Source organism: Crassostrea angulata, chromosome 7 (assembly GCF_025612915.1).
Source record: "Crassostrea angulata isolate pt1a10 chromosome 7, ASM2561291v2, whole genome shotgun sequence".
Lineage (NCBI taxonomy): Eukaryota > Metazoa > Mollusca > Bivalvia > Ostreida > Ostreidae > Magallana > Magallana angulata.
Window position 1 is genome coordinate 25,957,397 of NC_069117.1, and position 15,947 is coordinate 25,973,343.

Genomic DNA, 15,947 nt, shown 5'->3' on the forward strand with positions numbered 1-15,947 from the left:
GTTTGTTTTATATTTGATTTCAAAAAAAAAAAAAATTCTTTCTATTAAATTCAACGCTGAGTTAAAGTCTCATTAAACGTAATGCTTTCAAGCAGAAATTTTGTAATTGCACGTTTATTTATTTATTATTATTTTTTTTGAAACAGAAAAATATATATTTCGAAGATTACAGATCATATTGCTTTGAATTCATACACTGTTTTCTTTTTTGTTTTCTCTCTCAATAGAGTCGGTGAGTACAAGGATTACTAACGAAGCGAATTTAAGAACCTTGTTGTGGACGACCAATAGCTATGATAGTTTAGTTAGGCCAGACGACACTGTTAACGTAACAATCAAACTGTATCCGATGTCTTTACTAGACTTAGTAAGTGGAATATGAAACGTACCGCATCTTACATTCTTTTTTAAAAATAAAAAAAAAATCACACACGTATCCACGACTTTAAGTAAGAAAAAGTATAAATCAATTTTATCTTAATACTAGGCCTTTTTTCTTATTACAGGACATTGCAGAAGGTTCAATGACGGCCGTTGGATTTTTTACTTTTGTAAGTTACCATTGTAATGATTCAATATTGAATATTTTATAAAATAATTATATAAATAAAGAAATACATACATATACTAAACATTTCCTTAGCTTGATGACAAACTTGTATTAATAGAGAAAATGTAGCGAGACTCGGCCAGGTGATTGATAAAATTAATGTTATATTTTACATTTTATCAAATTGCAAGTCTTAGAAATAAAATGATGCGATAAATTAATATCATTCGCTGCAAATGTTAAGAATGCTGACGAATTAAACTGACGCAGAATGCGTGTAACTGGGTATGATGCATGTAACACTTTACTTTGCCGCGGACTAGTATAACTTGAATGACCTGGATAAGACAAGTCACGTGAATGCGGCCGTCTAATTTACTAATCTTTGTTTCCCTCGGACTGAAATGTAACACACTTTCATTGGTTTAAACATGACACGTGACTGCTGGGTATATTTCTATCTCAGACTGGTGGGATTGATATTCGGCAATATGGCGCTTCGTCTACTTTTCTTGACATTTCATATTACTTATTACAAATCCTGCGTTCCGAATACGTTCTTTTTATTCCGATTATTTGCCTTATCAAATCATTTATTCAAAGAAGGGTAGTTGCCCTTTAAAATTATGTCACTTTGTTGTGTCTGGAGCAGAATAAAATTGGTAACGTCGAGATTTGCTAAAACCTTTGTAGAGGAAAAAGAAAAAAATGTTGAAAATTAAAAAGCGACAAAACATTAAAGTGAGCAAGGGTGCAACGAATATTTTTTGAAGAACATTTAAAGGGGCATGGTCACGATTTTTGTCATTTAGTTTTCTGTTTTTATTATTTACAATGCTTTAGATATAAGTTTCTATTGATGAAATAAAATTTGAGAGTCACTCGTACAGATATAAGCAAGACACAGAGCTCACAATTCTTTGTCATGTAAACAAAGCTCGTGTCCCGTATTTGTTTACAAAGGTTCAATATACCAGTGAAATGTCTTTTTCCAGCTTATCGTTTTATTCATTTTAAGCATAAATAAACAGTTCTTAATGTTAAAAACATTCATTTTGGGTCTAAAACTGCAATTTTCACTTCAAAGTTAAAAATGTAAAGAATTTCAAGCTCTGTAACTTGCTTATAACTCAACAAATGTCACTCAAACCTCGGTTGCCTATTAAAAATGCCATACTGAAGCACTGTAAATAATGAAATTGGAAAAATGATATTTGACCAAAATCGTGACCATGCCCCTTTAAAAGGTGGGAATGAAAAGAGTTCGACTGAGTAAAGTTTGTCGAGATTTAGGTCTCTTTAACATGGATTTTCGTTGATCAAAGATATTTTTTGTAAAAGTGATGCATTCATATTTAAAAAAAATATTATATGAATATTGGTTAGTGGTTTTTTTTTCAGATTCATGCTGTCAGATAAACTATTTAAAGGCAATAATGATAGATCGAACTTCAAATTGATATCAACATAATGTAAAAAAAATAGATAATTATTAAGACTGAGTATTGAATTTTTGGTTGAAAAAACAAAAAAAATTATTGAATGATCGTTTCATTTCAATGTATGACGGGGAATGGGTAACATGTTACTTAATTCCCCTCGTGTATAAATGCCTCAGTATCTTTAACAGTAATGATAATGAGTCAAAATACGAAGACTATTAGAAAAAAACTATTTACCAAAAACATTTTACATGTACCTAGAATCATTTTAAGAAGAGCTTGGACTTTGGGTAGTTGTGTCAAACGGCAATGTGACGTAGGCCTGTCTTTTTCATTGCTTGCCGCTCAGTAACGGCTCTTTGAAATCAACAAGATTTGTCTGGCTTTTGAGCGAAGGCTACGCAATCGGTGTATATTTCGCTTAAAACCAGCGTCATTTTAACTTGTTTTGACGCAAGAAATAGATATTTACATCCTTCTGAAAGTCCAAGGCCTTGTTATAATGGTTCTAAATTGACCCATCTCAAGTTGTTTTTAATAGAAAATCAAGAGAAAGTATCACTTTATATTCACCTTAATTATTCGGCATATCGAAATTTATGTTTATTTGCTTCTGTCATTTGTTCGTTTCTGTCATTCGTGAAAATAATGTATTTACATCCACCAAGTAAGATTCCCTCTATTTCTTACGAAAATTGATTGTAATTCATAGCTCTCTAGAAATTGAAAGGACTGAAATATACACGCCACGTTTATCGATCGTTGAAAACCTTTAGCAATCTAAGAAAAATCACGGACTGCATGAAATAATCATGATGATGTCAGACTCATGTTCTCATAAAAGACGATTTAACTGTTTCCTTCAACTAACGAACTGACGTACATTAACGATAATTTAGTTAATTTTTCTGACTATTTCCGACCAATTTATCAATTTGTTAATAAAAAGATGCAAATATAAACCATGTCAGCATTTTATTGTTTAAATGTTGTACATTGTAATCAGTACAATATACATTTGTACATGTACATGACTATATAATTTGGTTTATATATTAAATGAAACCAACAAATGGTTGACAAAAAATCTTTCGAACCGTAAACCATTAGGGATCGGAAGATTTACAATTGTCAATCCTATTCTATGATATGTAAAGAGAGCATACCATTTCGGTAAAATTTCTCGCCATTATTTTAATTCAATAATTCTCGGCATTCCGCAAAAAGTTACAAAACGAAAAAAATCTACCAAATCACGCACGAGGTTATATCGCAATTCATTTTTTCTGATACCCCCACGAACACGCAGGATACACGAACGATCACACACGGCACAAAAACGATTAAACACTAATGGCTTGTCAACAAAAGCGTTGCAACATGTGAACCACTGTATTATGTGACGTCATGACATGATACCAATAGCTATGGTAAATAAAACACAATGGTACTTTAATGTTCTATAAGTGTTTTGTCCAACATTTAATCACCAGTTATTTAAAGGTCCACTCAGAAAAATATATAAGCGTGGTTAAAGCGGATGCTATCCTGGTTCCTGTGCAGAATTGTGGTTAGGCCCTGGAACAGGCTAGCACTAGTCTAGGTCACCTAGGCGTTTGCCAATAATTTGATCTTCGGTTTGAGTAGTCAATTATAAGTCTTGTTCAACCAGACGCTCGGCTGTCTCCGTAAATCTCCGACAAGCTGAGATTGTTTGTCGGAGATTTACGGAGACAGTCGACCGTCTGGTTGAATGAGACTATTGTTTGAGTGGGATGTGAATAGGCTATAATGTTTATCTGATACGGGATCGTGATTCCATGCCACGAGCACTTTTTAATGTCGGTAAACAATATAGAAACGAAGTATTCCTTTTAAAGAAATTATCAGCATTTGATATCGACTGTCAGCATCATGACATGTATTATTTTACTAAAACATGCATAAATGTTTTGTTTTCCAAAATAGCTTAACTTTACTATTAGAAGGCGAAGCTACATGTAGTGTACTTAAAAATCAGTGAAATTCTTACGAATGCAAGGCAAAGCATGATTGAATAATTATGTGACTGTATAAAAGTTTGAATCTCCAAAAAAAGCATCAAAATATGCAATTGAAAATTTATACGAGGGTGTCACCGCATTTCTCAACAAAGTAGTGCGAGGTGCGGAATGAGTGAACAAATAGCTAGCTACATGTAAATTCGCCAGATAGATGGTCATCACTTACTGTACATGTTATTTTCACTAATATAGTTCATAATTATTTAACAGGTATGGACCTTTTTTAATTTGAGGTAAAAAGGTCATAGTTATACGTGATTAAAGGCAATATACAGACTTGCTTCTATTATTCATCATTGCACTTTTGCAATCGAAGGTCTACCCTGCAATTGTCAATATTAAAGGATAGAGTCGGAGGAATCTCGGATAACCTATGCCTTTCGTATTTCCATTAAAAACATGCATATGGTCCACGTATTACAGTCTCTTTTAAAGGACAGCAACTGGTTCATTAAAATTAATTTGTTGATTTTATCTTATCTGTAGGAATGGACAGACTCTCGTTTGGATTGGTCATCAAATGCAGCGTATTCGTCCATCATAACTATGTTTACTACAGGAAAATACACTTGGTTTCCATCGTTAGTTCTCCTGAACAGGTTAGATTTTCAAATCACAATTTTAACCCCATCTCTCTCTCTCTCTCTCTCTCTCTCTCTCTCTCTCTCTCTCTCTCTCTCTCTCTCTCTCTCTCTCTCTCTCTCTCATTTCTTGATTCACAATCTTTATCATAGACAGTAACTGCACATTTTCCAGTCTACCATAATAGCTTCTGTCAAATTATATCGGAATATGACCAATTTTTTTCATTCCATGTAGATTTAGCCAAGAAGATGGTAGTAATTACGAGGGTTGTCCCAAATTACTAAGACAGAGCACAAAACTTCAAATTTGTTTGCTGCAATTTTATCATACAGCAAGAAAAAATAGTTACGACAAGTTTAGCCAGGCGGTGCAATTTGCATCATTGCCGATAACGTTTACGTTCTTTTTTCGAAAATATATTGGACCAAAAACATTTTTTTGAACATTTATATTGGGTGAATATCTATATTTCTAGTTTTTGAAAAAAATAAAAACATATCATAAACACAAACGATCTGCCGACTCCAAACTTGCCCTGTATTACCCTCTGTCTAAGGTCTATCTTACCAAATTGTGTCGTTCAGCGTTTTGTCGTCCATTTACCTATATATCGGTCGGGATCTCTATTGTATCTTGACGTCATCATACTTGTCCATTCACAAAATGATTTTCTAGCACCCAAACGCTGACGTTGTTCTGTGAGTTTCAAACTTCCATTTTTTACGAGACGCGCTAATTAGATATTTATAATAAAAATTCGTTATAGCCAAAACCTTTATTGAGTAAAATATATAATTAACAAATTTAAAATTGTGTTTTATTTTATATTATTTTTCATTTGAAAAGTACTTATCCCACAATTCTAATGTTATCATATTAACTTTAAATTTTCTTGTTTTTTCCTCGTGTCTAATCTATGATCTAGAATACTTTCATTTTACTAATTCAATCTCATACAGTACTTGATATCGAAACGTAATTGTAATGAAAAATGATGGTACATGTGTATCCCCTTGTGACGTAAGTTTTCTATTCCTGTGTCTTCGATTAACTGACATAACACCACTTGTCTACGATATTTTGAGATAACACTCTTAAATTATTACATGTTTATCATGAACACGTAACAAATAGAAAGTCACGAATCGAAAAAGAGCTGAAAAAAATAAAAATCTTTTGTAATAATAATACTTATTATGTAAATGTACACATTTAACGCTAATAGATTATACTAAATTTTAACTTTTAATTATTATCATAACAATGCAAATAATTTGTAGCATTGACGAACTTGATATCCTTATGGACCCAGACAACCAGAATCCCATCCGTGTTGCTAACGATGGCAGTTGTGAGTACCTTATGCTCAAAGTGATGAAAGTGTCGTGTGACACTTACGCCACGTATTATCCTTTTGACACGCAGACATGCAGGCTTGTGATAGCATCTTGGGGATATAACGAAGCTGAAATAGCGTTTGTTACAAAAGGGGTATCAACATCATTTTACATTGAGAATGGTGAATGGGAATACACAGGTAAGAAGTATTATATAATTATCCTACAGAAGTTATTTGATCATAGTGATGTAATACGACTCTTTTAACAGTCCTTCAGCAAGAAAAAAATTTATATATATAATGTTGTATGCAAGCATACTGCATGAAAAAAATTCAATGTACGTGTATAGACTAGAAAAATAACTTAAAAGAAATTCTTTGTCATGAAAATAGCAAAATTTGTTCTTTAGAACACTGCCATGGCACTTTTGACACGAAAAATATATATCAGGGTTTCTAAATCGGTAATTAACTATTTGTTACAAGTTGTTTTTCTCAACATAAATGTTCATGCTGTTAAGTGCACAAATAAAATAACTAAGAAATTGTGCAGGATAATCATGTCAGTGCCAAGGTGTTATTTTGTACCCGCTTCAGGTAAAGTTTCGTAAAAATCCATATATACCAAATAAGAAATCATTGTATAGAAATATATAACCACTTTTGTGTTTAATGTGTCTCACCTGAAAGGTGAAATAAATACCTTAAGTAAATATTATCCCATAGGAAAAAACAATAAGTCCCATGGGAGAAATAACTTTCTTACAGGAAATACTAGTATTAAAAATCCTATAGGACTTTCTCAAATTCCTATCAAAATTGGATGTTTCCTGCAGGAATTTGATTCAGACAAGTTGTTTTCCTGTAGAAGCCTCCTGTAGGAAATTATTATTTCCTATCGGATAGTAAAATCCTATGGAAGAATTTAAATTCCTATACATGTAGGAAGTTTTTTTTATTCAAATAGGAAATTCCAAATATATTCTAAAGCAATAATCTATCATATATCACATATGCATCAAAATGGTTTTTTTAATAGATAAAGCTTTGATGGGCTTAAAAAATGCTACCTTGCAATTGGCATATTTATCTGGCACAGTTTTCCAAATAAAATTAATGAGCTGGGATAACCCTGTTTAGACTTTTCAGCTATAACAAAGATACTGATTCCCATTTTAACAAATCCAATGAGAATCAGTTTATTATTGATAGGTTTTGTTAGTGTATGTAGATGTAGCATATGACTTCTATAATATATTTCAAAAAATTTAAAGTCTTAAAGTTTTTCAGAAGAGTTATTTGAGTGTCGTTTTCTGATTTTTAGCCGGGCTCTGCTGAAAGCAGAGTCCTGGCTGTAGGCAGGCAAATCGCCAATGTCACTACAAAAAACCAAACAGCGTCAAAGTAAAAGCTTCCACTATACCAAATAGTTACACAAAGAGCTAAGTTTTGTCAAAAGTGTTGGCATTTTGTTTCTTCTTTTTAATTTTGAGAGAATTGTCTATCTTTTTTAGTTTTCTTATTGATAACGTGTTTTAAAAACACGAATATGCATTTTGGACACATACAATGCGCATGAATTTCCATGAACTACTTTGCTGTGCGTAGGAGAAATGGGGATTGATTATATAACACTTGTTGCAAAATTCAAGGCAACAACTGTTGAACTTTTTTCTACTAGACAGACATATTTTTGTTAATAGCCGCTTAATTTGGTCGCTATCTGACGCTTTGCAGACATTAAAAGCATATGAGAGAGAGAGAGAGAGAGAGAGAGAGAGAGAGAGAGAGAGAGAGACTTTCAGTCTTTACTACACAATATGCATAAAGACACGCCAAAAGAGCCCAGCTTTCAGTACTTCAGTACTTTGATTTAGTTATTAGTGTTGGGAACATTTCCTTACCGGTTGGGGATGGGGTGTGGGAGATCACAATTTTTACAAGCTACAATGGTGTCAAAAAACTTATTATAGAGTTTGGATAGTACACAGTGTTTGGTTTTTGAAAAGAAGATTTTTAAACTACTCCAACCTAGTTTTACCTTTTTGGGAGATGATTTTATTCAACTCTCCTATGCAGTTACTCTGACAAACCGAAAGTGAAACAGTGTTTGGACCAAAGCACAAATCATCGCCGCTGACAAGACTTATTTCTTGAGAATAATTGATAAATCCGAAATATTGTATGCTAAAGCATTGTTTTTCAAGGAAACATATTTTTAAAGTAGTCCTAGTATCGCACTACGTCATAATACGGATTTCACAATATTGGTTTGACTTTTACAAAGCGTTTTTGATATCCGGTATTGATTTTACTCTATTTCGCTGTTGTAAACAATGGCAATAATAAACAATTAGAAAGGTAATATATGTATTCTATGAGAGATAGAAATGATTAATGTTGAGAAACTCGAGTCTGTTAAAGTAAAATGGAAAACGAAGTTTCTGATTAACCAGGATCTCAGGTATGCTAATATCTTCTTTGTTTTGCCCCCCCCCCCCCATGTTTCTTTTTCTTTTACCAAAACCGGTTTAAATTTAGAGACAAAGGCTATTTCTAATTGGATCAATCGTCAATTAATTAATGTTTAAATGATATCTAACATTGTTGACAGATCTAGGCAGAAAACTGTAGCAAAATGTGAGATTTTTACGGTTTTTTTTTTCGTCAGGGTATACTTGGTTTAAAGCTTATAGGGTGAAAAGTAATCCATCAACATATAATTTATTTTACAAAATCTTTTTTCTAAGATGTCAATCTATAGAATAAACACCATAAATTTAAGTTTGAGTCCATAAAATAGTAAAAAAAAAAAAATACCAAACGCGATACTAGCATTGCATTTTTTGTATTCTATTTTGATACATCAGGTCCATAAAGCGTACTTACTTACAAAAATTTGCGCAAAATTATTGATCAGATATGGCTTAAATAAATATTTATACTCTATTTTGTATGTTCAGTTCTAATTTTCCCAAAATTGGTAATTATTTTTAGGAAAAACGGACGTCTGGCAAATTTCATAATTGTCAATAATATTCGCAAGAGGGTACACCCGTCTGAGAGGTGATAACAAACAAACTAGCATGTAAACATACATATTTTCTTTTGTATATGTATTGCTAGAATGTATATTTGTCATTTAAAGCTAAGCTTTTAATGATTGAGCCCATTTAGTGCCGAGTATAGGACTACCTTAAATACCTTAAAAATAGTCAGATTTTAAATGGTACGAACAATTTAGATATTTTTTGTAGTTGTATGTATTCTTACGCCAGAGTTCAATGTAGTCTCGTTCAACTCGACGCTCGGCTGTCTACGTAAATCTCCGACAAGCAGAGAGTCTCTCTTGCTTGTCGGAGATTAACGGCGAGAGCCGAGCGTTTGGTTGAAGGAGACGAGAGTTCAATATTGCTTGGATCCATACATTTTCCAGAAATATTTATATCACTCATACATAGTTTGATTGAATTTATTCTACCTTTAAATGTTACTTAAAATAATTCAAATGGGGTTTTATCAACATTCTTGAATCGAAAAAGTCCGAAAATTCATATTATAAAAAAGTGCTTAATTCAAATACAGATTAGAAACTACCTGTACTTGTCATGCAAAATAACATATCATTGATTTTCAAATAAATAACCATCGATAAAATCAACTCCCGTCAGTTCTTCGGTACTTTGATTAAAGTTATTTCCACTATAAAGGGAACATGAGATTTTGGTGGGCTAAAAAACCTGTACAATAAAGAATATTGAATTAAAATAGTGAGGTCGGTGAGAAGGTCTCTTAAATTAAAATAAGCAGTTGTCTGCAATATTGTATCATATTGTCATCAAGGTTTTGTTTTGTTTTCAAAACATTTACAAAATTCATTCCCTGCTACACGCACTTCTGTTCATGTAAATTGATTTATAGATAATTCTTTGTCAGGCAGTTATGTACATATGTATAATTTTTTATTTGACACCCTTAATCTACATTGATTTACTAGTAAGTTAATTTTGTGTCTGTTAGGTGATGCTGAGAAGTCTAAAGCAATTACAAGAGGACACCAACAGGTTCCAACGTTATCATTTGATTTGACTTTTAGGCGGCGTCCTATATATCAAGTATGTTATTATTTCAGAAGGCTCGAAGGTCAACATGCATCAGATATACCTACAATATGTTTTGTTTACCTGTAAACTAATTTTAAGTATAGAAAAAGAAACCCCAAAAGTTTTTTCCTGTATCTTTACATAAAGCTTTTCTTCTTAAGGAGAAGGGTATCAAATGACGACGACCATCGACTCCTCTTGTTTAAAACGTTGTTTTGGAAAACAGCTTTATGTAACCTTATTAGAAGCACTTTGTAATCATGCACACATTGCATTTGAATCACTTTTTATCTTACCACCTAACTACATATGTTTGAAAAATGATTTTTTTTCAAAAATAAAACAGTCTAGATCATGTTCAATTCTAAATACAGTAAACCCCTCTTAGTACGAACACGAATATAGCGATGTCTTAGATATCTTAGTTGCGTAAAACTTCTCTATAATCGAGTTTACTCTTAACTGTTTTTAAAATAAACATGATCGATATCATCTTTAATGTTTTTAAGACGCTCTTAATAAGTTATCTCTTTAATGTGTTTGCATCAGAAATTGAGAAATATAACAGTATAATCCTGATTTATTTATAGTAACAATTTGTTACGAAATAGAATAAAATCACGCTGAACTTAAAAGTGACGAGACATATTTCCTTGGGTTAAGAACTTAATAAATGCCCCAAAACGAATTGTCTGAAGGACAAACAAAACCAAAGGCCTATGTCATTTTTTTTTAAATGTAATCTTAATGTAACCTTAATGTAACCTTTAAATGGTAATTTACTTTGCAAATAAAACACACCAAATTACACATACACCATGCAAAAAGGCAGCCGAAGGGTCTTCGCATTTGTTTAAAATTGTGGGAACTGGTAATATAACCTTAATGTAACCTCATTAAAATAAATTTTATTTTTAAACAGTTTACTGGAATATGCGCATCTGTCTATTAAAATCACACGTATATATATCTATATTAATTTTAATTGTCTTGGTATCAAGGTTCTGGACTCTCTTTACGATTTAAACGTTTTTATCATGGGAAAATATTAAAATGTAATTATATCGTTGCTAGGGCAAACTTTCTAGTAAAAGTATATTTTTCTATTATATTCTATTTTTTCTAATTATATTTGAGTTATCAAGTCATCTTCAAAGTTTTAACAGTTTTTTATTTTTTGTTACCACATTTCAAATCATGTTAAAGCCCATGTAATAATTTAATTCAATTTAGATTTTAATTGATTAGTTATCTTCCTTAGGTACTGAACATATTTTTGCCGACCGTGATGATAGGGTTTCTGATATCGGGAGCTTTTGTATTACCACCTGACAGTGGGGAACGAATGGGATACTCTTTAACAACGCTGCTAGCTTACGCTGTTTATCTCACAATGGCGGCAGATAGTTTACCGACGGTGTCTTTAAACGTAGCATATCTCAGTGAGTATTTAGCATTCTTGTAACAAGCATTCGGAGAGTATTGCATATTAAGCAATACATGCCCTCTACCAACTACCCAAATTCAAACCAATTGTGCTTTTATGTGCAAAATACATATACATGCAGAACTGAAGAAAGTGCAGAATATATTATTAAGGATCAACCCAATTAAAAACAATGTTAATAATATTCATTTCTTCATAATTTTTTAGTCCATGTAAGTACATTTAGGTCAATCTAGGTAACTCGTAGCACCGGTGTAGCACTAACCAAATCATAAATAGGATTTCGAGAGAATTTTTTTTCTAAAACAAATGATAACTTTCACACCTATTGATGAAAAGTAACGCAAGTCTTGCTTGAAAAGTGGTCACTGCTGTGCTAGATAAATGATTCAGTGAAATCTGCAGGATGAAATGTTTTCGTTCTTATTAAAATTCAATCGACGTACTGACTGAGTTTTAGGCAGCATTATTATGAAGCTACAAAAGAAGTTTAAATGCTACTCACCAAACCATAACTTAAGGGTGTTGTTTACTCAGGGTTTGAGTTCTCGAATTCGGATTGTTATAAAGTTAAATGTCATGAGTAAAATTTGTTCTAAACACAAAAAGTATCTGTGAAATGAATTATTATTGACATAACATTCGATATTTCTACTATATTATGGAATTATGCCAAAACAAAAATAGACTTTTAGCCAAACAGAGGAAATTCGGACTAAATTTTGCAGATTTTGTTTTCTGCTAAAACATTTTTGGAAGTACTCTAATATTAAAAGTAAAGATTTTATATTTTAGTCTATATACTTTTGCATATTTTCTGGTATTTTTCCTTCATTTATTTATTATAATAACCGTATGGCATGAATTTAAAAAATATTGAAATATGCTTAAAAACGAGAAAACACACAATATCTCAAAATTTTGATCATTGACATCATATAAATTATATGCCAACAGAATAAGATCAATATAAGTAGTTTAATACTATAAATGTTTTTGTATTATCATCATTCAAGTTTTTGTAAAATTGGATCAAAAATGGGTAGGAATTTGAAAAGTGATAGAGGAAATTCGGACTGGAATATTTTTAAAAATTGTGAAGGAAAACTTAATGCTTTGTATATATTTAGTGTCACTGCCATTCATAAATTGTATTTCATTTTCAAAAGTGTTGAGCAATAATAATTATTTTTACAATTAAGAAAATCTCAATCATAGTGTAAAATTTTAAGTGATTTTCCTTTAATTTTCCAAAAATATACAATGGCCATTAACTCAAAAAGTAGGTCATTGACCTACTTATTTGAAAATAAAAAATAACACTACAATAAAAGGTCTATAACACACAATAGTTGGTTTTTTATTATCATCAGTGGAATTTTTTTTCATTCTGAGTAAACGTCATCCTTAAAAAAATTCTATAAACAGGTTGGGACAAAATGACCGACTGCGATAAAGACTGGAAAAATAAAACAAATCATAATTTATCAGTAACTGAAAAGAATATTTCAGAAAACTAAATAATGTAATATATCCTTCTTTTCGTTATTATCAACAGACCTATTGCAAGTTGTCAGCACACCCATCATATTGAGTGTTATACCCGTGACTGAGAAAATATGACCAAACCTTGAATTTGTTTCAAATCCTGTTAAGCATGCATTTTAAAATGTATATTTCTGAGTTTATTCGAAGGTAATATCACAAATCATTTAAAGTACTCGTTTTTTTACAGTTCGATAGATACAGGACAGGGTCATTGCTCCCGCAGCAAGCATCGTCCTGTGTGTCTTGTACAGTAGAAAACCCGTACTCTTCATGTATTTCATAATCTCAAAGCTTGACTTACAAACATGTTTTTAACGAAAACATGAAAACATGTAAAGTTTTATAGACCCCAATTGTATATATGTACAATAAAAGTATGTTCAAATCAAATATTTAAATCAGTACATGTGTCGCGTCCTTCAATGTTTATCCAATACGATGTTCTCTACAAGAAAACTGTCCTTTATTTGTTCCCAGCTGGTGAAACCAGAGAGGACAATAGTCTTTATCGCTGTGTTACCGTCTGTTCATTCCGTCCTCAATTTGTTCTCCAATTTTTTTCTTTAAGGTTTGGTGAATGGATTCGAAACTTGCTATGTAGCTTCATAATGGTAAACTACATATCAAGTCCGACTTTTGTTACTTTTGATCAACATGTATTTTAGTGAAGAAATTTAATTTTTTAAAATTTGACTTATAAAAAATATTTGTGATTGGGTCACTGCATATGATTAGTGAAGATAAGAAAAGAGATAACAAGGATTTATCATGCAGATCCAACTTTATTATTCCGTCCAACACAGCAACTATTACTTATCAAGTTCGAATTCAATACTTGTTATCAACTGGTGTTAAAGTTATTATTATACCCCCCGCAAACAAAGTTTGGGGGGGTATACAGGAATCACCTTGTCCGTCTGTCTGTCTGTCTGTCTGTCTGTCTGTCTGTCTGTCCGTCTGTCTGTGCAATCGTGTCCGGTCCATATCTTTCTTATGGAGAAACATTGGAATTTCTTACTTCACACAAAGATTGCTTATGACCTAAGTGTGTGTCATGACCTTGACCCAAGGTCATTCGGGCAAGGTCAAGGTCACTGGCAGAAAAAGTGCAAAATTCGTGTCCGGTCCATATCTTTCTTATGGGGAAACATTGGAAGTTCTTACTTCACACAAAGATTGCTTATGACCTAAGGGCGTGTCATGACCTTGACCCAAGGTCATTTGGGCAAGGTCAAGGTCACTGGCAGAAAAAATGCAAAATTCGTGTCCGGTCCATATCTTTCTTATGGGGAAACATTGGAAGTTCTTACTTCACACAAAGATTGCTTATGATTAAAGGGTGTGTCATGACCGTGACCCAAGGTCAATTGAGAAAGTTCGAGGTCATTGTTTCAAAAAAGCTAAATTCTGTCTGTGTCATGTCTTGTATTAATCGAAATATTAGAAGCTAAAAATTAACAGTTTTAAAAAATAAAGCAGTTGTTATTTATAGAAAATGGACAGTGAAATAGATTCATTCAATATTTTCTATAATAGCAAAAGTACACGCGTTATAATTTTTTCTTAGCGGGGGGTATCAATTGTGAGCTTGCTCACAGTACCTCTAGTTTTTTTTAGGTTAGTGCTATGCTCAATCATTGTTCCATTTGAAGCTGAAATAGGAAATAAAGATGACTGTAAACCCTCATGCTCATATATTTTCTCCAGAGAAACATTTCATCAGCAGAACTTTTGTAGCTTCTTTACTACTGACACTAAGTTTTGTTGGACTTTCCTAGAAATCTACTTGGCATATAAAACAACATCACTTTAAAACTGTATGACATACTCTCAGAATGCTTGTTTTAAGAATATTCAATGTTTTCATGTACATTTGTATATTTGTATATAGTTGGTACATGTTTGTACTGTATTCGTTTGCCAAAATATGATTTAGTATAGTAAAAATAATTGTAAGCAACAAGGATGTACGCATCACTATCAAGACACTTTCACTCCCTTAATGCGTATCTATAATCCTGCCACTAAGATTATAAAGCTGTCTTTGACTTAAGTCAACATGTTGGTACCTACACATATCAGGTGTCAATTTATGAGTATTAAAAATGTGGTGAATAACTGTATTTTTTACTTTTGTAGGTCCTACTGATAAATTTACCAAAATGTTCTGAATTAAAATACTGTTAATATTTTGCATAGGTATATATCTAAATATCACAGTTGTATCGGGTGGGGCCGTTGTTGTCCTGTCAAAAATCGTCCTTTCTTGTCATCACGCCTCCGAGGATGACCCAATACCGACTTTTCTGGTCAAAATGTATACTGGATGGGCCGGACAATTAGCAGGAATGCGGAAAATGCAATGCTTTTGGAACAAAAATACAAAAGAAACAAATGTTGTAGATGTCAAGGAACAAACAACAGAATCGAATAACGAGGACTTGGAAACACAGAAGGAGATGGAGATTAATTGGCCGATCATCACAAAATTCTTGGATAAACTTTTCTTTCGTTTTTTCCTGCTCATCACAATTCTTCAACAGATAGTATTTGGTATCATTTTTCTATATGGGTATTTGTGTGCATGTAATCCAGATAGTTGATTTTTATTGAAATAGAAGAATTCTTTTGGGCTTAAAGAGTCTCTGTACAATACTTAAAGTTTTTGTTTGCTATTTAAAGTACAATCATGTAATTTTATGCTTAAAAAAGGAAGAAATTACTGTAGTCTGTCAATATCAGATGGATAAGTTCGCCTACAGATGTACACTCTTTTTTCACCACCAATCTTTGTAATTCCATAGAAAATATCCCTTTTCTATCTCTTTGCAATCTGTACTGTTTGTAGTGAATACATTATGAAGTCACTT

General features: G+C 32.2%; 1 protein-coding gene across 1 annotated transcript; it reads left to right on the plus strand.

Moving 5' to 3' along the window:
- Nucleotides 1–231: 231 nt before the first annotated feature.
- On the plus strand, nucleotides 232–15,945 carry LOC128157385 (acetylcholine receptor subunit beta-like). Its single transcript, XM_052819904.1, has 7 exons — nucleotides 232–367; nucleotides 507–551; nucleotides 4,542–4,654; nucleotides 5,921–6,177; nucleotides 10,000–10,094; nucleotides 11,344–11,524; nucleotides 15,277–15,945. Exons 1-7 carry the CDS (start codon nucleotides 350–352, stop codon nucleotides 15,678–15,680), a joined length of 1,113 nt encoding a protein of 370 aa, XP_052675864.1. The 5' UTR covers nucleotides 232–349; the 3' UTR covers nucleotides 15,681–15,945.
- Nucleotides 15,946–15,947: the final 2 nt, after the last annotated feature.

Excerpts from the sequence above, each read along its gene's own strand:
- LOC128157385 (XM_052819904.1), top strand. Across the intron at positions 4,655-5,920 it reads TCGTTAGTTCTCCTGAACAG|CATTGACGAACTTGATATCC; the intron begins GTTAGATTTTCA and ends AATAATTTGTAG. Across the intron at positions 6,178-9,999 it reads TGGTGAATGGGAATACACAG|GTGATGCTGAGAAGTCTAAA; the intron begins GTAAGAAGTATT and ends TGTGTCTGTTAG.